This window comes from Equus asinus, chromosome 3, assembly GCF_041296235.1.
Source record: "Equus asinus isolate D_3611 breed Donkey chromosome 3, EquAss-T2T_v2, whole genome shotgun sequence".
In the NCBI taxonomy this organism is placed as follows: domain Eukaryota; kingdom Metazoa; phylum Chordata; class Mammalia; order Perissodactyla; family Equidae; genus Equus; species Equus asinus.
In genome coordinates, this window is record NC_091792.1 from 15107521 (window position 1) to 15129897 (window position 22377).

A 22377-nucleotide genomic window follows, 5' to 3' on the forward strand; every position below is an offset into this window, starting at 1 on the left:
TAAACTCAGACCTCAAAACTATTATACATAAAGGTTTAAGATGGTTTGAATTCTTTTTCATCATATATTTCATAAGCTCTTGCATGAATAGATTTTAGTTCTAAATTTCTTTATAGTATTATTTAATCTCCAAAATTCAAAAAAGACTAAGTCAGCTTACCAAATTAACTCAACCAAATCATAAACCAAAACATGCAACTTATTACTGTTACTTGCTAATCCTCAAGTGAATCTTTTTCCCTACATTCTACTGCAAAGTTAATCTTTTCTTTAAAAAAGAAGTTAATTAGTTCAAACTAGAATCAAACCCATCTTAGAACAACAAATTAATCATTGAATGTTATTTCTTTTGAGTCACTGGTATAAAAAACATATGTATAAAAGCAATTCATTAAAAAAATTATTCTCATGTTCAAAATTGTGGAAAATGTGCTACATAACCATTTATAAGTTGAATTAACATTTTTATGAGCCAAATATTTTCCCTAAATATGTCATAAAAGTAAAATTGAATTTTAAAAATCTATCTGTATACTACATATATAAATCTGTGTCTAGAAGTTTTCTGTCAAGTTACATTTAAAAACTGGCACTTATTCCACATATATTTTGTTTCTCTTCCCCCACTCTTTTAAGCTAGAGTTTAATATATATCCCATAGCTACACTGAATTTAAACTGAATTTTGTTTTAGAAGTATTAGATTGTTATATAATGAGCCTGAAAAAAATCTCCTTTTTTCTAAAAACAAACTTGGAAATAAATAATTTACAGTGAATTGAATGGATTCTACTAATTAAGTAATTTTTTTTCCTGTCCCACTTTTTTTTATTATTATAAGACATACAATATTATATTAGTTTCACATATATAACAAAATGATTAGATATTTGTATATATTGCAAAATAATTGATTTTTAAATGCATTAATATTTGAATTGATTCAAGTCCTATTTTTAAATAGCAGTGTATGCTGTTTATAAAAAATAGTATATAAAAATCATAAATTTCAAAATAGATCAAGTCATGGTTAAATATAATATAAATAGAGCCAGCCCTGATGGCCTAGTGGTTAAAGTTTGGTGCACTCGGCTCTGGCGGCCTGGGTTTGGTTCCCAGGCATGGACCCACACCACCTGTCTGTCAGTAGCCATGCTGTGGTAGCAGCTCCCATAGAAGAACTAGGACTTACAACCAGAATATACAACTATGTGCTGGGGCTTTGGGCAGGGAAAAATAAAAGAGGAAGACTGGCAACAGATGTTAGCTCAGGGCAATCTTTCCCAGGAAAAAAAAATCCATTAAAAAAAATAATAAATATAAAACAAAGGGATATTTATCTACATCAATTCTTAACCACAGTTTTAAAAATTGAAGATATTCTGATAAATAAAATCTAATTTAGTTATTTACTAAGTAACATGTATATTATAAAAAGTGAAGAAAAGCTGGATTCTGCAAATATTTGTAATTTTGATCATAGGATTTCATTATGTATCTCAGAGTAACATCAATAAATTGCACTACTTTGCACATGACGCTTTACAGAGGCTTATCACATTCTCAAAGAATATTCAAGCAACTCTCAAAATTGGGAATCAAAATTAGGTCATAGGAAATTTTGTTGTTTTTTTGACCTGCTTAAATACAATGGCCTCCTGGTGCAATCCTCAGTTAGTGACATGGCATTTATGCAAACTATTCACCTTATAGCATTCTTAAGTTTGATTGATTAATATGTTTAATTACATAACTATTTGTACATCTTTCTTCAACCCGTTAGGGGCTCATTTTTAAAAGAGATATCCACAGAAATCTTCTACAAGCATGACATATATTCTGTACTGACATTGCATGCTCTTCCATCGCTAGCTGCTCTCTTCTGATTTAACTGCCCTTCTGATTTACAGTTGATCACATTGTTTCCAGAGCATGTTTAACCTATGCTTTAAAGAATTACAATATGTACTAATCAATATGATGATATATGCTTATGTAGAATAAAATTTCACTCTAATTTTTTAGTATGTCAGTGGTGTGACTTTCTCTCGTTGACCTTCTGCTTCCATCCTTGGTGTGCCATTTCATATGTTCATAAATCTGACCTTTCTTTCAGTTCACAGTGAGGAAATTCAACTCTGAGAGAATTATTAAACCTTTAAATATATTTTTTCTTTTTCGTTTTTTTAGTTGAGAAGAGATTTATAATATGAACCTTATTCACATTTTCTCTTTTTACAATCAGTTTCCAGAGGAGACAGAACTGGACCTTTTGTCAGTAACCATTGAAGGGCCATCCCATTACTCATCAAATAGTGAAGGATCATATTCCATGTTCAGTTCTCCTAAAGCTCCAGGAGGCTTTTCACCGGGCATTCCTTTCCAGTCTGAAGAGGGCCGACGGGATGACAGCTTGTCTTCTACTAGTGAAGATTCCGAGAAGGATGAAAAGGATGAAGACCATGAGAGGGAAAGGTTTTATATTTACAGAAAACCTTCGTGAGTAGCCTTTTTCTTTTAGGATCCTTAGGTAGTATTTCAGAATCTAGAACCGAGTTTGAAGCATTATATATATAACTGCTAATTTTCACAGAAAAAATCTCAATGTGCCTAGCTAGAGTGAGACTAAGAGACATATCTATCATTTATTAATGTAATGTAGCTCCATGAGGCATTATATTTTTCTTTTTCGGTTCTTCTGTCTTTTAGTAAAATCTGGGAAGTAGCATTTTAAATTTTAAGGTTTGCAAAAATGAAATCTTCAAACTGTAGAATGTTTTAGGCATACTTTTGAGATATTGTGGGTTTGATTCCCAACCACCACAATAAAACGAATACAGTATTGCAATAAAGCAAGTCACACATATTTTTTTATTTCCCAGTGCACATAAAAGTTAGCTTAAACTATACTGTAGTCTGTTAAGTGTGCAATAGCATTATGTCTAAAAACACAATATACATACCTTAATTTTTAAAAATACTTGATTGCTTAAAAATGCTAACCATCATTTGAGCCTTCAGCAAGTTTTAATCTTTTTGCTGGTGGAGGGTGTTGCCTCGATGTTGATGGCTGCTGACTGATCAAAGTGGTGGTTGTTGAAGGCTGAGGTGGCTGTGGCAATTTCTCAAAGTAAGGCAACAGTGAAAAGCTGCCACATTAATTGACTCTTCCTTTCCCAGATGATTTCTCTGTAGCAGGCAATGCTGTTTGACAGCGTTTTACCCACAGAACATCTTTCAAAACTGGAGTCAGTTTTCTCAAACTGTGCTGCTACTTTATCAACTAAGTTTATGTAAGATTCTAAATCCTTTGTTGTCATTTCAGTGATCTTCACAAAGAGTAGATTCTGTTTCAAGAAACCATTTTGCTCATCCATAAGAAGCAACTCCTCATCTTTTAAAAGTTTTATCATGAGATTGCAGCAATTCAGTCACATCTTCAGGCTCCATTTCTAATTCTAGTTGCCTTGCTGTTTCCACCACATCTGCATTTACTTCCTCCACTGAAATCTTGGACCCTTCAACATCATCCATGAGAGTGGGAATCAACTCCTTCCAAACTCCTGTTAATGTTGATATTTTCACCTCTTCCTATGAATCACAAATGTTCTTAATGGCACCTAGAATGGTTAATCCTTTCCAGAAGGTTTTCAATTTACTTTGCCTAGATTCATCAAAGGAATCACTATCTATGGCAGCTATAGCCTCACAAAATGTATTTTTTAAATAATAGGACTTGAAAGTTGAAATTACTCCGTGATCCATGGGCTGCAGGATGGATGTTGTGTTAGCAGCATGAAAACATTAATCTCATTGTACATCTCCATCAGAACTCTTGAGTAACCGGGTACATTGTCAATGAGCAGTAATATTTTGAAAGATATCTTTTTTTTCTGAGCAGTAGATCTTAACAGTGGGCTTAAAATATTCAGTAAACCATGTTGCAAACAGATGTGCTATCATCCAGGCTTTGTTCCATTTATGGAGCACAGGTGGAATAGATTTAACATAATTCTTAAGGGCCCTAGGATTTTCGGAATGGTAAATGAACACTGGCTTCAACTTAAAGTCACCAGCTGCATTAGCCCCTAACAACAGAGTCAGCGTGTCCTTTGAAGCTCTGAAGCCAGGCATTGACTTCTCTCCAGCTATGCAAAGTCCAGGATGGCATCTTCCAATAGAAGGCTGTTTTGTCTCTATTGAAAATCTCTTGTTGAGTGTAGCCACCTTCGTTAATGATCTCAGCTAGATCTTCTGGATAACTTGCTGCAGCTTCTACATCAGCTCATGCTGCTTCACCTTGTACTTTTATGTTATAGAAATGACTTCTTTCCTTAAGTCTCATGAACCAACCTCTGCTAGCTTCAAACTTTCTTCTGCAGCTTCCTCCCCTCTCTCAGCCTTCACGGAATTGAAGAGAGTGAGGGCCTTGCTCTGGATGAGCTTTGGCTTACAGGAATGTTGTGGCTGGTTTGATCGTCTATCCAGACCACTAAAACTTTCTCCCTGTCAGCAACAGACTGTTTGACTTTCTTATCATTCATGTGCTCACTGAAGTAGCACTTTTAATTTCCTTCAAGAACTTTTCTTTTGCATTCACAACTTAGCTAATTGGTGCAAGAGGCCTAGCTTTCAGCCTGTCTCAGCTTTCAATTTGGCTTCCTCACGAAGCTTAATCATTTCTAGCTTTTGATTTAAAGTGAGAGACGTGCAACTCTTCCTTTCACTTAAACACTTAGAGGCCATTGTAGGGTTATTATTGGCCTAATTTCAATATTGTTGTGTCTCAGGGAATAGGGAGGCCTGAGGAGAGGGAAAGAGACAGGGGAATGGCCAGTTGGTGGAGCAGTCAGAACAGACACAACATTTATCGATTAAGTTTGCTGTCTTCTATGGACATGGTTCATGGTGCCCCAAAATAATTATAACAGTAACATCAAAAATCACTAATCATAGATCACCATAACAAATGTGATGATAATGAAAAAGTCTGAAATATTGTGAGAATTATCAAAATGTGACACAGAGACATGAAGTGAGCAAATACTGTTGGAAAAATGTTGCCAATAGACTTGCTCTATGCAGGGGTGCCACACACCTTCAATTTGTAAAAAACACAGTATCTGTGAAGTGCAATGAACTGAGGCAGCCTGTAGTTCATATGCTGATATTCAGACTTCTTAGGAGCAGCAGTTGTGCTTGTGTCCTCAGCACCAACACACTGTCTGGCACATAAGTTACTCAGTACATAGTCGTTGAGTAAAATATGACTCCATTAAAGTCAGGAAAAACTTCAGTTAGTATGAGCTAGTTGAGTAACTTGTGTGAATTTATAAAATAGTAAAACTTATTTACAGACTATTGCTCACATAACATGTTAGAAAACATTTTGTTAAAAACTCTTCCCATTTTACTGCAATGTAATGACCAGTTGTTCTTTCTGTAGACATACATCTCGTAAAAAAGCAACAGGCTTTGCTGCTGTCCATCAGCTGTTTACAGAACGCTGGCCAACAGCCCCAGTCAACCGAAGTCTTAGTGGCACAGCTACAGAGAGAAATATTGACTTTGAACTTGATATACGGGTTGAAATTGACAGTGGAAAATGTGTGCTCCACCCAACCACCCTTCTACAAGAACATGATGATATAAGCTTTAGAAGGTAAGAAATTGGTCAGAAAAGGGTAAATGTAACGTCATTTGTTAGAAACACTATTTTTATATCACTAAATTACTGCATACTAGTCCCCTCCATGTCCCAAAATGCAGATTTAAAGTGTAGATTTAATCATAGTTGTAATGTTTGAGTGGTTATTTGTATGACATACTATTTCTTTAGACAAGTGTATAATATTTTCTGGAAACTAGAAATGGATGTCTGATTTAGGTTCTAGGAAGTGTGTTAATTAAAATATGTATCTTTGGAATTCTCCTTTAAACCAGCATGAATTTCTCAATTAGTATCTATCCTTGTATTGTGCACATTTCTATTTTAAAGAACAGTGCAATATTCAGAGATATCTTCGTTATTGAGAGTTTTGATGACTTCATGAAGGAATAAGAAAGACTAGGAAACGATTGCATGAAGAGGCCTTGTTATACTGGAATGTTGTTCAGGATATAACTGCAGCTTTACCGTTTGTTTCTATCATTAAATAAACAGTGGTATAAACAGGCTTAACATTACACTATTTTTTTCTTTGAGTTTTTGTTTTGCTTTTCTTTCCTAATCTAAAAGAGAATTATAAGAAAATAATATTAATAATCTAGTGGGAGGGTGGGGAGTGGGTGGAAATGTAGATAAAACAAGTAGGGCAGAATGCTGACCGTTATTGGAGCTGGGAGGTGGATCCATGGGGGTTCATTATACCATTCTGTTTACTTTTTATATGTTTGAAGTGTTCCATAATAAAAGATTTTTAAATTATCTATTTGTGTAGTGAGGCTTTTATAAAAGGAGAAGATAAAAAGGTACTCTTAACAGTTAAATTCTTACAAATGTAGTAGTAATGATAAAAAGAATGACTGTTGATTTATTTTTGGCTGAACCATAATAATCTAGCCAACAAATTGCTGATATTCAGCTATTTTTATCTACATAAAGGGCAATTTCATTTGGTTTCAACCTGATACATTTATGTGAACCAGTCCTGACCACAGGAAGGAATAAAGGGAACTGCCCTGTGTAGTTGTGGACCATACTACATAAACTTCGTCCCTGCAAGGCATTCACCAGTTTAGCTGAGACACTGATGAGCTTTACTTTTTCAACTATGTTAATCAAGGACTATATTCCATTTACTGTATTTAAAAAGTTGATTTTAGGGGCTGGCCCGGTGGCGCAGCGGTTAAGTTTGCACATTCCGCTTCTCGGCGGCCCGGGGTTCGCTGGTTCGGATCCCGGGTGCAGACATGGCACTGCTTGGCAGCCATGCTGTGGTAGGCGTCCCACGTATAAACTAGAGGAAGATGGGCACGGATGTTAGCTCAGAGCCAGGCTTCCTCAGCAAAAAGAGGAGGACTGGCAGTAGTTAGCTGAGGGCTAATCTTCCTCCAAAAAAAAAAAAAAAGTTGATTTTAAACAAAAGAAAAGGAGATAAATGTCCTATTTTAAAAGATAAAACATTTTTTTCTTTATAGAAGTTATGATAGAAGTTCCAGGAGTTTAGATCAAGATTCTCCTTCAAAAAAGAAGAAGTTTCAAACTAATTATGCTTCTACCACCCATTTAATGACTGGCAAGAAAGTACCATCATCTCTACAGACAAAGCCTAGTGACTCAGAAACAACAGTATTTTACATTCCTGGAGTTGATGTAAAGGTAAAAACCTAAATGTCTAGGATAAGGGATTAGATTACTAGCAGCAATGTTTATTTTCTATCATACGTGTTCTTCCTTTGCCAATTATATTAAAATGAGACTTTCCGATGTCTTTTTCTAATGTAGCCATATTCTGAACATAGAATGTGTAAATTACATGTTGCCACTTTTGAACAGCTTTTTCCACAAAATTTTGACAGAAGTTAACATTGATATTCATAACGTATTTGCTAACCCTTGCCTAGTGCAAAATATTAAACAACTATTTTTAGATTCTAGAATTATAGAATCCTACAATATAAAGCTACAAAGAATTTTAAATAATATCTGGGATGACCTTTCTAATTTTAAAAATGGAAAAAAGCTAAGAAATGTGCTAGGATCAGAAAGCTAACTTGTAGAAACTGGAACTGGGTCTTCTGACTCCTGGACCAGTGTCCTTTCTACCACATTGTTGTACCTTTCTTGGTTTTCCTCATCTGCATAAACTGTACTTGTTTCAATACAGCTGCATTACAATTCCAAGACTCTAAAGACTGAATCACCTAATGCCTCCAGAGGATCTTCCTTGCCGAGAACACTCTCTAAAGAGTCCAAGCTGTATGGTATGAAAGATACTGCAACATCTCCTCCTTCTCCTCCTTTACCTTGCACTGTCCAGAGCAAGACTAACACCTTACTTCCTCCCCAACCCCCACCTATTCCCTCAGGTATTTCAGGAAAATATACTTTATTTTTTTTTATAACTTAATTTTTAGTCATCACCTACTTGCTCCGTTGAGACTTTTTTTCAAATTCACATAAAGGACATAGACTTGTCTATAATGACTGTAGAAAATTCATATATGGAAGTGTGGGCCAACCACTTTTGGCTATTGTTCAAATTAATATTACCTTAGACTATCAATTGCTAAAATAAATATAATAAAATAGTTTGCTTAATTTTTTAGATCTGTGTCTACTTAGAAAAGTTTTAGGTAGTTCAAATTTTGGAGCTTACGATTTAGATGGAAACATTAAATTTATACATTTAAGACAGAGTATATTGGGCTTAACCACATTTATTATCTATTACTGCATAACAAATTACTGAAAACTTTGTGGCTTATAACCTCAGACACAGTTTATGTGGACCAGAAATTCAAGAGTGGTTCGGCTGGGTGAATCGAACTTAACAGTCTTTTATGAAGTCACAGTGGAGATGCTGGCTAGGACTGCAGTCATCTGAATGTTTGAATGGATCTGGAAAATCTGCTTCCATCACATCCCATTCACATGGCTGGCAAGCTGGTGCTTTAGTTCCTCCCCACATGGCCTCTCCACTGGGCTGCTTGAGTGTTCCCATGACATGGCAGCTGACTTCCCTTAAAAGGAATCATCCAAAAGAGCACGTAGCTGAAGCTGCAATATCTTTACAGCTTATCCTCAGAAGTCACATATCATCACTTCTACAATAACTTACTGATCATATGGGTCAGCCCTATTCAGTGCGGGAAGGCACTACACAAGGGCGTGAATACCAGGGGCAAGGATCATTAGAAGCTATTTTGCAGTCTGGCTACCACACAATAAGACTTTACATCTATGGTAGAATTTCCAAAAAAAGGTATATCAGACTGGACAAGAATTATTTGAAAAAATTTCATCTGAGAGATGGAACTTGATATATAAATCTTTTAAAATAGCCAGTAACCATGATAATGCCTAATATTTTTATATCACTTTTCAATTGACAAGGTCTATCTATGTCCACTAAGTGCAGGACAGATATTATTATCCCCATTTTTAAGTGAGGAAAGTTTAAGCTCATAGAAGTTGAATTTTTTTCCTTTGTTTACAAAACTAGTATCTACTGGAGTTGGAAACCTAAGCCAAAGTTAGCTAAGTCTTAGTTAGCTATTAGACTCATTATACTGGTGCAGACATACTTAGTTAGAAGGAAAGAGAGATGACGTTTTTCCTCACTTGCCACAAAATATTGTTAATCAGAAGTTCTCTATATCTTACTTTTTAAGTGGAGAAAATAATGCTAAATGAGAGACTAAATGCTAAAATAATGCTAATGAGAGACTTGGCAAAGTATAAACTTGAAAAATTGAACCAAAATTTGTGACCTAGAGCAAGTAGGAGTAACTGTTGTATTATACATCATTAATCATCTTTGTATTCTAACATTAATATATCATTTCTATCAACCTACTATTTTTATTGCATTCTTGTATGGTTTTAAGTATAAGGTGCTTCACCTGATTAAACTGTCATATAATTCTAATTTCTCACAAATTGTTTTATGGGAAATATTTACTAAATTCATCTCACATTTGTAACTATTCTAGCCAAAGGAAAAGGAAGTGGAGGAGTAAAAACAGCCAAATTATATGCTTGGGTAGCTCTTCAGTCATTGCCAGAAGAAATGGTTATTAGCCCCTGCCTGTTAGACTTTTTGGAAAAGGCTCTGGAAACTATCCCAATTACACCAATTGAGAGGAATTATACAAGTGAGTATCCTCCTCATAGACTTACTTCCCCATCTTAGATATTTTTGGGGTCATATTAGAAGGATTTCTTAATGCTAGTATATATTATTATATAATATATTCAGTGATAAATATAAACAATTGTAGAACTGAAAAAGAACTTGAGAGATCATCTAGTCCTTATTTACAAATAAAGAAACTAAGTCCTGGTGAGGTAATAGATTTTCCCATGGCCACGGCTAGGTAATGACAAAATTAACATCCTTAGGTCCTACATTAGTGTGTCTCTTGGACTGGAAATTCCTTAAGAGCAAAGGCATAATTACTCTTTTCTTGGTACAGTGTTTGGTATAACCGAAGGGGAATCAAAATCTGGAGGAATGAGCAAGAGGTCTGAATAGGGAAAGATGTGCAGAATGATGGGCCAGAGAAGTAAATGTTTGTGTGTTCATACCCCTGATCTTAGTACTAGCATAACAGAAAAGGATCTTATAATAAATAATTTGCACTTGCCCTAATAATAAAATTTAAAACTAATATTTTTACAGCTGTCAGCTCACAAGATGAAGATATGGGACATTTTGAAATACCAGATCCCATGGAAGAATCAACGACATCATTAGTATCATCTTCAACATCTGCTTACTCTTCCTTCCCTGTAGATGTTGTGGTTTACGTACGAGTACAGGTGATGTACTTCATTTATTCCTTTTTGTTTTAAGGAAGAATGTTTTTCTTAAGGTCGCTGGAACATTTCCCTTTAAATTTTCTTAAGTTTGGGTTTATGGACCTTTAGTATGTCTCTGATGGCTTAAAGGTTGCGTGAAACCTCTGGGAAGTATATGTATAATTTTGTGTGTTTATTTACTTTTCTCCTGAGGAGGTTCATATATCTTTGGTTTTTCAAAATTTAGATCTCATACTTTTGTGGCAAAAATAAAAATAAGTAAAAACCCTCTTAGCATTTTATGCCTTTTTTATTATGGCAGCTGTATTTCTTGTCATTATGGTCCTTTTTGAGCAGGGTTTAGTTTACTCTCAATTAAAATCTAATAATCAATCTCAAGAATAAAAGAAACACTAATGGTCATCTTGTTCAAGCTATTTTCTACAATAGCAATTTGGCCAAGAGAGCTTCAGTCTGATCTTTTGGAATTTTGCACCTACCATTTTTGAAGATCTGATGAAAACATGTAATGGGTGATGGCTTGGGAATTTATAAAACTTTTGTTATTAATGCAACAGCCTTTTTAAATTTTAGTAAAAGGGAAATTACTTGCTTCAAAAGACTTGATTATGAACAAGTATAATATGAACATAAACATGTTTAACATTCTGAATTACCTAAACATCTAAATATTTCTCACTCAGAGATAGCTCCTCAAATATTTAGATTTTTTAAAATTATACCATTTTGTTAATACATTTTGGTTAATGTATCATGTGTCTGAAAAAGCTAGGACATTAAAGACAAAACCCTTTTAAGTATCAAATAATAAATTAGGTATATGTGGACTGAAATGGAAATTAAATGTAAGTTTTGGAACCCAGTGTGAAATTTTTTAACCATCTGGTCCTTAGAAACCTTTTGTTGGCTTTCTGCACTTTGTAGCCCTCACAGATCAAGTTTAGCTGTTTACCAGTGTCAAGAGTGGAATGTATGCTGAAGCTGCCGTCCCTGGACTTGGTGTTTTCCTCAAACCGAGGAGAACTGGAGACTCTAGGGACTGCATACCCTGCAGAGGCTTTATCCCCTGGAGGGAACACTCCTCAGAGTGGAACAAAGACCTCTGCAAGCAAAACTGGAATTCCAGGTATAGAAACATCCTTTTATTCCACTGGTATAAAGTCAAATACTATTTTCAAATAAAATTTTTAATAGTAACTAATATACATTTCTAAATAAATTTGGAAGAGGAGAATATTTGAGAATTTGAATATTTATTTAAAAAATCTATAGAAGATCAAGTTCTGAGTATATTTTGTTACAAGTGAATGGGAGTTGGATAGCATTTTGTTGGCTTGAATGTACACATTACAAGCACTATGAAGTAACTGTCATATAATAATACATTCAAGTACTTTTGAATGTTTTATTTTATGCTATGTCTTTACATTTAAGGGTAATCACTGTGGGAAATAGAAAATAAGAGATGTAGTGTTGTGTTGCAAGGATTTCTTATCACACTGAATTAAAATTGTATCAAGTAGTATATACAGTCATGTGCTGCATAATGACGTTTTGGTCAACAAGGAACCACATATGTGTCGGTGGTTCCATAAGATCAGTACTGTATAGCTTAGGTGTGTGGTAGGCTATACCATCTAGGTTTGTGTAAGTGCACTCTATGATGCTGACACAACTATGGAATCGCCTAATGGCGCTTTTCTCAGAGTGTATTCCCCACTGTTAAGCGACACATGACTGTATATATTTTTAATGGTAAATTTGTAATGCAACTCAGATGTCTGTTTCATGAAAGGTTTTGTTTTTAAAATAGAACTGATGATTTCCTGATGAGACAGTCAGTCTTCACTGTTAAACCTCAGTGTCATTTCTGCCCTAAAAATCGTATAAAGATCACAAATGCAAATGGTAAATATTTTTTTGGACATTTTTAAAGAAAGAGACTAGAATGAATGAAAATTGATAAGAGAATTGATAAGAGAACTATCACTAAAACACTGGTTCTTGGGGCCGGCCCAGTGGCCGAGTGGTTAAGTTCGTGCACTGCACTTCAGCGGCCCAGGGTTTTGCCAGTTCAAATCCTGGGCGCAGACATGGCACTGCTCATCAAGCTATACTGAGGCAGCATCCCACATGCCACAACTGGAAGGACCCACAACTAAAAATACACAACTACGTACCCGGGGGCTTTGGGGAGAAAAATGAAAAAACAAAACAAAAACAAAAAAAACACTGGTTCTTAACCAGGGGCAATTTTGTCCCCAGGGGACATTTGGCAGTGTCAGGAGACACTGGAGGAATGGTTAAAGCAAAACATTTGCTTTGCTGTGTGAATCTATGAAAGTTTTCACAGCAAAATAGGCAAACAAGAAGTTAATATTTTAGAACTAAAGTTTTTGCTAATGCAGTTGCCCACTGCCTCGCACTTAGCTCCAAAATATTGCTGCTGGAATTGTGTTGTAGTCAACATAATATTGGAGTGGTAGTGTTGGTTTTTGAAAATGTATTTTTCTGATTGTCAAATTAACTCATTGTTCATTATAGAAAATATAGGAAACAGAAAAGTACTAAAAATGAAAATAATAAATAGTATTCCTTTATCACAGATAACCAGCATTTTTATAGATAGTCTTTTTCCCAGGCAAAATTGAAGTATGGTCTCTTCTGCTATGTAACTTTTTTTTTCCTCATGAGGAAGATTGGTCCTGAGCTAACATCTATTGTCAATCTTCATCTTTTTGCTTGAAGAAGATTGTTGCTGAGCTAACATCCGTGCCAGTCTTCCTCTATTTTTTATGTAGGATGCCGCCATAGTGTAGAACTTGATGAGCAGTGCTAGGTCCAGGATCCGAACCTGTGAACCGCAGGCCACTGATGCAGAGCACACGAACTTAACCACTATGCCACCGGGCTGGCCCCTGCAACTTTTTAAAATTTAAAATATAGGTTTTCCCAAATTATTAAATATTCGTCTCTAAAATAATGAATGACTGCATGATGTTCCATCAGTTTGGTGATACATTTGAGACTCCCTTAGCTTTTTATTTTGTAATAATATTGAGATGAATATCTTTATATATAAATATTTATAAACATCCTTGGGACAAATTTTTAAAATCATGAACATTTTTAAAGGATTGGATACGTGTTACTTTCTACTAAGACTATAAGATTTCTGCATCCTCATCACGGTGTGTGTAGACACGAAGTTCACTGTATTCTTCCCAATACTATGCTTTAAATTTATTTTTAATCATTGTCAATGTGATGGACAAAAATGGGATTTTATTATTTTAATTTATATTGCATTATTTTATTAGCTCTTTGAGCAAGGGGGATAAATATACCCTTGCCCATTTCTCTGTTGGGACATTCACTTTTTTAATGACAAAATGTCACAAATTAACATTTAAATATTATAGTAGTATATATGTACTATGCTAGGAACATGTAGTGAAAGGAATATGAAGTGAGCCACTGTTTTTTGTGCCCACATTTTATGATTCTTTAGAAAATAAAAAAAAGAACACTACTAATTTTATCATCATAAAACATGCAAGAAAGAATGATGAGAATATATAAGTACAGGTTATGACAATATCCATTCTTTCAAAGAATCTTTACTGAACTTCACTGAGGTCTGGGTCAGTGCTAGGGGTTGGTATACAGTAGTAGCTAACAGATATGGTCCCTGCTAATGTTGAACTTAAACTGAATTTGGAGAAACAGATAATAAGCAAACCAGTATATGTTAAATGGAATGTGAAGTAGGTGAGTATGAGTTAGCCAGGCATAGAGTTGGGGGAATGAACATTCTGGGTACAGAATACAAAATCCATGAAGCAGGAAGGAGTCTGGCAAAAAGGAAAAAAACAAAAGACAAAAAAGACAAAAAGAAAAAAGAAACAAACTAGTATAAGTGGAGCATGGTAAACAAAGGGTAGACTGGCGTGACAAAGACTGAGAGAAAAGGAAAGAACCAGATGGTGTGGAGAAGCCACTGAGAGGTTAAGCAGGGGAGTGGATTTGATTCTGATTTACACTTTTCGAACACTGGGCCAGCTGCAGTGTGGCAGCTGATTGGAGAACAAGAGTGGAAGGAAGCGGTGAGAGCGTTGGCCATTTCAGCAGTCCAGAATCAATAATTGCTTAGATTAGAACAGCAATAGCAAGATGGAGAGAAATAGACAGACTTGATGTATGTTGTTAGACACAGAAATGATATGGTGATAAATTGCATCATAGGGAGTTAGAAGTGGGAAGGATGACAAAAAACTCCCAGGTTTCTGGTTGAGCTGCTTGCATGGAAGTGTCTCTTACTGGAGATAGGAAACATTGGAAGAAAAGCAGATGGGGGGAAGAGATGAAGAGTTCAGTTTTGGACCTGGTAAGCTTTAGATGCCTGTGACTCGTTCTAGCAAGATGTCAGGCAACCAGCTGCAATATATGAATTCAAAGGAGGTCTGGTCTGGAGATAGATGTTTTGGAGTCATCAGCAAAATCATCTAATGTTCTATTCAGATGGTCTCATATTTTTTAAGTTTAAAGCATATTTGGAGTTAGCTGTCCACCCATGGTAAATGTTGCCAGTGAGAACACTTGGTTCTCTAGGACAAACACATCTTTAACTTGCTGCATTTGTGTACCTTTTGCTCTCTTTCTACTGTTTCCTAATGAAATGTGGACTCCAGCTGTATGATTTGGATTTTTTACAGTTTGTTCTCCTCCTCCTTGCTTAAACCCCAACTATTTTCTGCCTTTCCACTGCCTGCTTCCAGTGGAGCAAAGGAGAAAAGAAACAGGAACCACACAGTTGGCCAATCATATATATAACGAATTGTTTCAAAGATGAACAGAGTATTCAACCCTGGTTTACAGAAGTAAATTACTAATTGGAAAGTACATCTTAAGTCCTTATTTTGATTTCAAGGATTTAAATCTATTGATCAGTTAATATTTGAATATTTCCATTTTAAAGTCATGTTTGCTTCTTGAGAATATATTAGTAACAGGCTTTAAAAATTTTCTGTAGCTTATAAATATCTTGGATTTCTTGTGTTCACTGGTAGGTTCGTCAGGATTAGGCAGCCCTCTTGGCAGAAGTCGACATAGCAGTAGCCAGTCAGATCTGACCAGTTCCAGCAGCAGTTCATCTGGTTTGAGCTTCACTGCGTGCATGTCTGACTTTTCCCTTTACGTGTTTCATCCCTATGGAGCAGGGAAACAAAAAACTGCTGTGTCTGGCCTCACATCTGGATCAGGAGGATTAGGTATACTTAGGATATTTGTGTCTTTTGCAAATTTATAGCATCTTTTCAAGCTTTGATCTTTTCAGAAATCATGATACCTTTAATAATGGATATAAAATAAGATCAGAAACATTTAATTTTTCCTTTTGATAATATCTGTGTCTACATAGTAAGTAGAAATATGAAATAAGTAATTCAGGTAAATTAATTATACAAGAATTTAAAAACTCAGAATATTTTATAAGTGATATATGTAGCACAGTAATCTCTTTGGATATAAGAGGTTACTTATGTTACTTAAATGTTTAAATATTTTACCAAATCCATCTATTTGTATAAGAAATTATATTCTATAAATAGTAACTTATTAAAGTGTGTGTCATGTTTGTTAATTTAAAATGAGACTATCATTATTGTTAGTTATTTAGCAGACAAGTTTGACTGGCATTTTAAAGTGCAGATTTACCACTAAAAATGCATACGATGTTGATATTAGTGAATTGTATCTTGACTTATTCAGACAAATAAGGAAGGCATTAACCATGTTAATTCTGGTTTTTGTGGAGAAGGGTTGTAAAAATCATCAATTATGGTTATGGGCTTGAACCTATTAAAACTATTGTTAGGAATGCTAATGCTCATTAGATCATTCTGCTTAAATTTTTACCTCACTTAAGTGATTTTAATTGATGGCATTTTCCAGTATATTGGATAATTTCATGTAACTAGATAGTTATGTATGTGTGTATATGTAATGTATACGTGTATATTTATATATGTGTGTGTCTTTTTTAAAGGGAATGTGGATGAAGAACCCACTTCAGTCACTGGTCGAAAAGACTCACTCAGTATAAACCTTGAGTTTGTAAAAGTGAGTTTGTCTCGAATAAGGCGTTCAGGAGGTGCCTCATTTTTTGAAAGTCAGTCCATAAGCAAGTCTACAAGCAAAATGGACACTACACTAATAAATATATCTGGTATTCAACTTTATAGTTTTTTAATTAAAATATTATTATCCAGAATTACATAAGGGCCTTCTTCTTAACATTGTTTCAGTATTCAATACATTTAATAAAATTAAGCTTTTAGTGGTAAATTGATCTAAAGAGGAGGAATAAACAGTCCAGCCTACTGTACTGTCTCAGTCCAAGTAATCAATGTTAGAAATAATTCTAGATAAACACATAGAAATATCACCTAAGGACTAAAACATGCCTAATTAAATCACTGAAAACTTTTCTTCACTGCTCTACTATGAATTGGTAAAATTTCAGACTTTTTGATTTTCTAATTGTAAATTCTTAAAACACTAAATAGGGATAAGTTTTAAACATTTTTTACTTAGTGTCATAAGATCTTGAGTTGTGTGCATGTATATTGCTAGCTTTATAACCAGCTGTATAACTACGGGCAAATCTCTTGTTCATTTTCTTTATATTGTGATTTGAGTATTTAAATTTTAAATTTAAATGAGTAAGTTAAATTCATGTGAGACATTTTGAAGAATTCAGAGTACTATATGAGAGAAAACTTTTAAAATTATTAATCGAACAAATACAGTAAGTACACCTAACCCAGTATTTATTCAGCAAACATACATTGAGGCTGTATTTTATGATGAATTTGTGCCAAGCACCTTGCTAGGTGATTGAGGGTAGAGGCATGAATAAGGCAAAGTCTTATGAGTAGACAAATAAATGACAGTGCAAGGTGATAAATGCTATAATGAAGGTTTATATAAAGAAGAGGAAACAAATTCTGTTTTATATGAGAGATCAGAGAAGGCTTCACAAAAGAAATGATACTTGGGCCAGATCTTCAAAATCATGTAGGAATATTCTTGGCTATAGCAACATGGTATTTAATGGCACAGAAGCATCAAAGTGTGCTTTTGGTTCATACTTTAGTTTACTGAGGCTGAAGCATAGGGATAACTGAACATTTAATTGGTTGTACACAGCAGTTGGGGCCAGAGGGAGAGAGGAGTTGTCTAGAGGTAAAGCTGATAAAATAGATCAGGACCAGATTGTGGGGAGACTTGTATGCCAAGCTAAAGAGGCTTCTGATCCTTTGGGCAGTGAGAAGCTGTTAGAGGTTTTTAAGAAATGAGATGAGAACACTGTTCCTAAAGATGACAATAATGTATTGTACACTTAAAAGTCTGTTAAAGATGGTAGGCCTCATGTTAACCGTTCTTACCACACACAAAAAATTGTATATGGATTATTAAGTAAACATCTGTTTACGTTAGAAAAAAGGGGGGGTGATGTTTCAGATTTGTGTTTTAGAGAGTTGAGGGTAGCATGAAAGATGGGAGAGGAAAGATGCTTGAGGAGGCTGTTGAAAAAGACTTAGCAATAGGGGATGAAGGCCTGAACTGTGACAGTGAAAAAGGAGAAGAGGAAATGGTTTCAAGAGAAATAGAAGAGAAGCCACAAGCTTGAGGACAAGTTCTGTGAGGAGCAGTAGAGGAGACAAGGATGCCTTAAACTTTTAGGATATACAACTGACAGGACAGTGAAATCATTAACTTAGAAAATGAAGAAAGAAGTGACTAGAGGACATTTAGGTGGAGGGTCTGGTAGGCAATTGCGTGGATATGGGCTCAAGCTGAACCAGAAACTTTAGATTTGGGAGACATGGGTGTGTAAGTCACACAGAAGCTGTGGTAGAGGAACAGAAGAGCACATAAAGCAGGAGCCAGCCGCGTGCCCAGGAGGCGTTTTAGAAAGCAGAAGCCCAGGAGGCAGCCATCAGAATACTTTCAGAATGACATGTCACTGTCTAAAAGGAGAATAGTAGTTCTTGCCACACAGTTGCTTTTGAGGAAGTTTGTATCCCAGCTCATCCTGATAATTCATTTGCCATCTCTGAAAAGAGCCCTGTGTTAAAGTTGAAAGCTATCTGTAAGACCGATCTTTAGGGGCCGGCCCCGTGGCCCAGTGGTGAAGTTTGCACGCTCGGCTTCGGCAGCCCAGGTTTCGGCTGGGTCAGATCCTGGGTGCAGACATGGCACCACTCATCAGGCCACGTTGAGGCAGCGTCCCACATGCTACAGCTAGAAGGACTCACAACTAAAATGTACAACTATGTACTGGGGGCGAGGTTGGGGAAGAAAAAAGCAGAGAAAAAAAAAGATTGGCAACAGTTGTTAGGTGCCAATCTTTAAAAAAAAAAAAAGAATGACCAATCTTTAGGACCTCTGAGAATTTCACAATAAAGTGATAATAAAATTCCAGCTTGCCATCACCTCAAAAAAGGAAATGGAAGTATAGTGTTAGAATGTGGTATTTTTATAATTTGTAGAAGGAATATATTATCACTTACTAATCATACTGTGTAACTTATTTTGATATTTTGTGAATTATAACAGTTGTATAATATCATGTACCTACCATATGAATTAAGGTTTTCGAAATCTGTTCTAACAAATTTTATTTATGTATCAGCTGTTTGTGATATAGGGTCTGCCTCCTTTAAATATGATATGCGCCGACTCAGTGAAATTCTGGCTTTTCCAAGAGCCTGGTATAGGAGAAGTATTGCAAGACGCCTATTCCTTGGAGACCAAACCATAAATTTGCCAAGTAAGCTTATTATGTAATTATAATTATACTTAAGCATATACTTAATTATGCTTTTAATTTTGGTTACAACAGTAACAGGATCCATGATTGATAACACTAACTGTCTTACTTGGTAAGTTGTACCCTGCAGTTCATTCACTCATTCAACAAATGTCCTCGAGCCCCTCTAACGTGCTAACCAGTGGGGACATTGGCACTGGAGATGTATCACAGAAACAGACAGACAGAATCTTGCTCTCTCAGAGATTACATTCCGCTGACTTTTATTCAGTAATGATTACTCTGTAATCTTTGTAAAATCTGGAAATGCAGAAATATATTTAACCATCCAAATTAATCATGGTTAGTTAAACATGGAAAACAGAAAATGTTGGGGACATGCTACCATATTGCCTGCATTTTTTCTCTTGGGCTCAGATATTGTTGTAGTATTATACTGTGTAAGTGAAAGAGTTAGCATGATACAGTAGAAAATACTAGAAATCCGGATCTGGATGAAAATGGGAATAGAGTACCTGTCCTGCCCTTCTCATGGACTTTCTGTGAGAACTAAATAAAATAAACAAGCTGGCATGTACTTTGCAAACTATAAATTGCTGTAGAGTTGTCAAATAGAGAACTAGAAGGAATATAAGAGGTGATTAGAAATGATGGAGTGGTGAAATTTAATATTTTATAACATGGTGATTTTACTCTGTTAATTTTGCTTTTGTTTTCTACTTTTCTGTTAGCATCTGGCCCAGGGACACCTGATTCCATTGAAGGGGTGAGCCAACACCTTTCCCCCGAGTCCTCAAGAAAAGCTTACTGCAGGACCTGGGAGCAGCCTAGTCAGTCAGCTTCCTTCACCCACATGCCTCAGTCACCTAATGTGTTCAATGAGCATATGACAAACAGCACTATGTCCCCAGGGACAGCAGCACAGAGCCTAAAATCTCCAGCTTCCATAAGATCAAGGAGTGTGTCTGATTCTTCAGTTCCCCGAAGAGGTAACACTGCTCTCTTTATTATCAGTAGCCCTCCAATGCCCCTCAGGATAAAAATCTTAATTAGTTACTCCCAAATTTCTGCCCTAACTGCAGGGAGATATAGTCTTGCAGGTTTTTATGGGACGGGGGCGGCCGGCAAAGCCAAACAACAAACACATCAAAGAATTGCCAGCAGAAGAGACAGCTCGATGACTAGTATCTTTGAAAACAGATAGGGAGAAAGTTAGTGTACTACATATGGTACAGTTGTTTTTAGAAATAAACCTACAGTGTTGTAAAAGATATTTGATATTGAAAACATTAATCTTTGTATTCAGTCATTCTTTTATTCAGCCAGTATTTTTTGAACTCTTTTATGTGCTCAGCACTCTGCTTGTGTCTAAACATATAAAGATGAATGATGTAGTTCATGTACAAGGTGAGATTAGAGTATAGTGATCAAATGCAGGATTCAAGATATACACACAGAAGACAAGCACCCCAGATGGCCTCTGCATTTCAGAATGGTCTTTGCCTTTAAGGCCTCTCTTTGGCAGCATCAACTTATATCTTCTCCTCTGTTAAGAAAATCCCAGCGTGATGATCTGTGTTGCTGTATCCCATGTACACCAGAATTTCCTCAAATAAAATGGAGGCAATACAAAACTTAATGAGCTTTCAAGAAGTAAGGCTGCCAGGACTTACTAAACCAGTGAATGGTAACTTATTTTAGGGCAGTATGACAACTATTAAATGTTAGGTTTTAATGTAAGAATATCATATTTTACTTTTTGGAATATAGTGATAAGAATGGTTTTTGCTTTGTAATTGGCTGAGCATCTGTGTGAATGAATGCGCTTTTGATTTTTCTATTTTTAGATTCACTTTCAAAAACATCAACTCCTTTTAACAAGTCAAACAAAGCAGCAAGCCAACAAGGGACTCCATGGGAAACACTTGTCGTGTTTGCTATAAACTTGAAACAATTAAACGTTCAAATGAATATGAGTAATGTAATGGGAAATACAACGTAAGCTATTCAAAGAAAATATATTTAATCATTAGTTGTAATTTTTCTTATATTGTAGTAAATCAATTCAAAACTTTTTTTAATGCTGAAATGTCTGAGAGAGCAAAGACCATAGATAAAATGTAGAAGTTGCTTTATCCTGAAAATGGCTTAATCCTAAAGATACTGTCATATAAAACTGCATGAAATGTGTTCTAAATGGAGAGAAAATTATAAGGAAAATAGGATAATTTTCTAGCTAAGAAGAAAGTTTCATCATCAATGTTAATATTCAAACATTTACCACAGTTTTTATAGAAATGTATTGGTTCATTGTCAAACTTTTTTGAAATCGTCTGACTTAACTCCTGTTTTAATTCATAGCATTGGAAGCCATATGTCTAAGAATCCTTTTTCTTTTTTTTAGTTGGACAACTAGTGGTTTGAAGAGCCAGGGCCGTCTGTCAGTAGGAAGTAATCGAGATCGAGAGATAAGCATGTCTGTCGGTCTGGGAAGGTCACAGTTAGATTCTAAAGGAGGAGTAGTTGGAGGGACCATAGATGTCAATGCTTTGGAGATGGTTGGTATGTTGAAATTTTACAACTGAAAAATATATTGAAAAAAAGGTTTTTAAAATTGATTTTGATGAGTTTTTCCCATTAGGCACTTCCATGAAAGGTAATTATTGTTTCTATTTTAGCTCATATTTCTGAACATCCAAACCAGCAACCTAGTCACAAGATTCAGATTACTATGGGTTCTACTGAAGCTCGTGTTGATTACATGGGCTCAAGTATCCTCATGGGTATCTTCAGTAATGCCGATCTCAAGCTTCAGGATGAATGGAAAGTAAATCTGTATAATACAGTGGATTCAAGCATCACTGATAAAAGGTATTTAGTAAAATATTACTTTTTGAACACTTTATGTGACTGCTCTTAATGTATTTTCCATCATCCAGTGAGAAAACACAATTCATTTTTCTTGCAAATGATTTTATATTAGCAGTTAGTATGAATGAAAAAGATGGGTGGGCAAGGGAATTTTTCTTGTACTTTTTAACTATCCTCTCTAAGAT

At 35.4% G+C, this 22377-nt stretch overlaps 1 protein-coding gene across 15 annotated transcripts in view; it reads left to right on the forward strand.

Moving 5' to 3' along the window:
- The window catches only part of BLTP1 (bridge-like lipid transfer protein family member 1), a 195649-nt gene that overhangs the window by 160236 nt on the left and 13036 nt on the right, over nt 1–22377 (forward strand). For 8 of the 15 annotated variants that reach the window (XR_011501876.1, XM_070504705.1, XM_070504709.1 and 5 more), the window contains 14 exons: nt 2245–2498; nt 5446–5661; nt 7140–7320; nt 7829–8030; nt 9657–9818; nt 10346–10485; nt 11410–11611; nt 15555–15755; nt 16532–16711; nt 19184–19321; nt 20053–20310; nt 21169–21319; nt 21726–21883; nt 22000–22192. Coding sequence is in view for 13 of the 15 variants with exons in the window: in XM_070504705.1 (XP_070360806.1) it covers nt 2245–2498; nt 5446–5661; nt 7140–7320; nt 7829–8030; nt 9657–9818; nt 10346–10485; nt 11410–11611; nt 15555–15755; nt 16532–16711; nt 19184–19321; nt 20053–20310; nt 21169–21319; nt 21726–21883; nt 22000–22192 (2636 nt within the window). In the remaining 2 variants the exon portion in view is untranslated. Of the gene's footprint in view, nt 1–2244; nt 2499–5445; nt 5662–7139; nt 7321–7828; nt 8031–9656; nt 9819–10345; nt 10486–11409; nt 11612–12298; nt 12387–15554; nt 15756–16531; nt 16712–19183; nt 19322–20052; nt 20311–21168; nt 21320–21725; nt 21884–21999; nt 22193–22377 lie in introns of those variants that run through there. The other 7 variants (XR_011501877.1, XM_070504710.1, XM_070504712.1 and 4 more) reach the window with 2 other exon arrangements.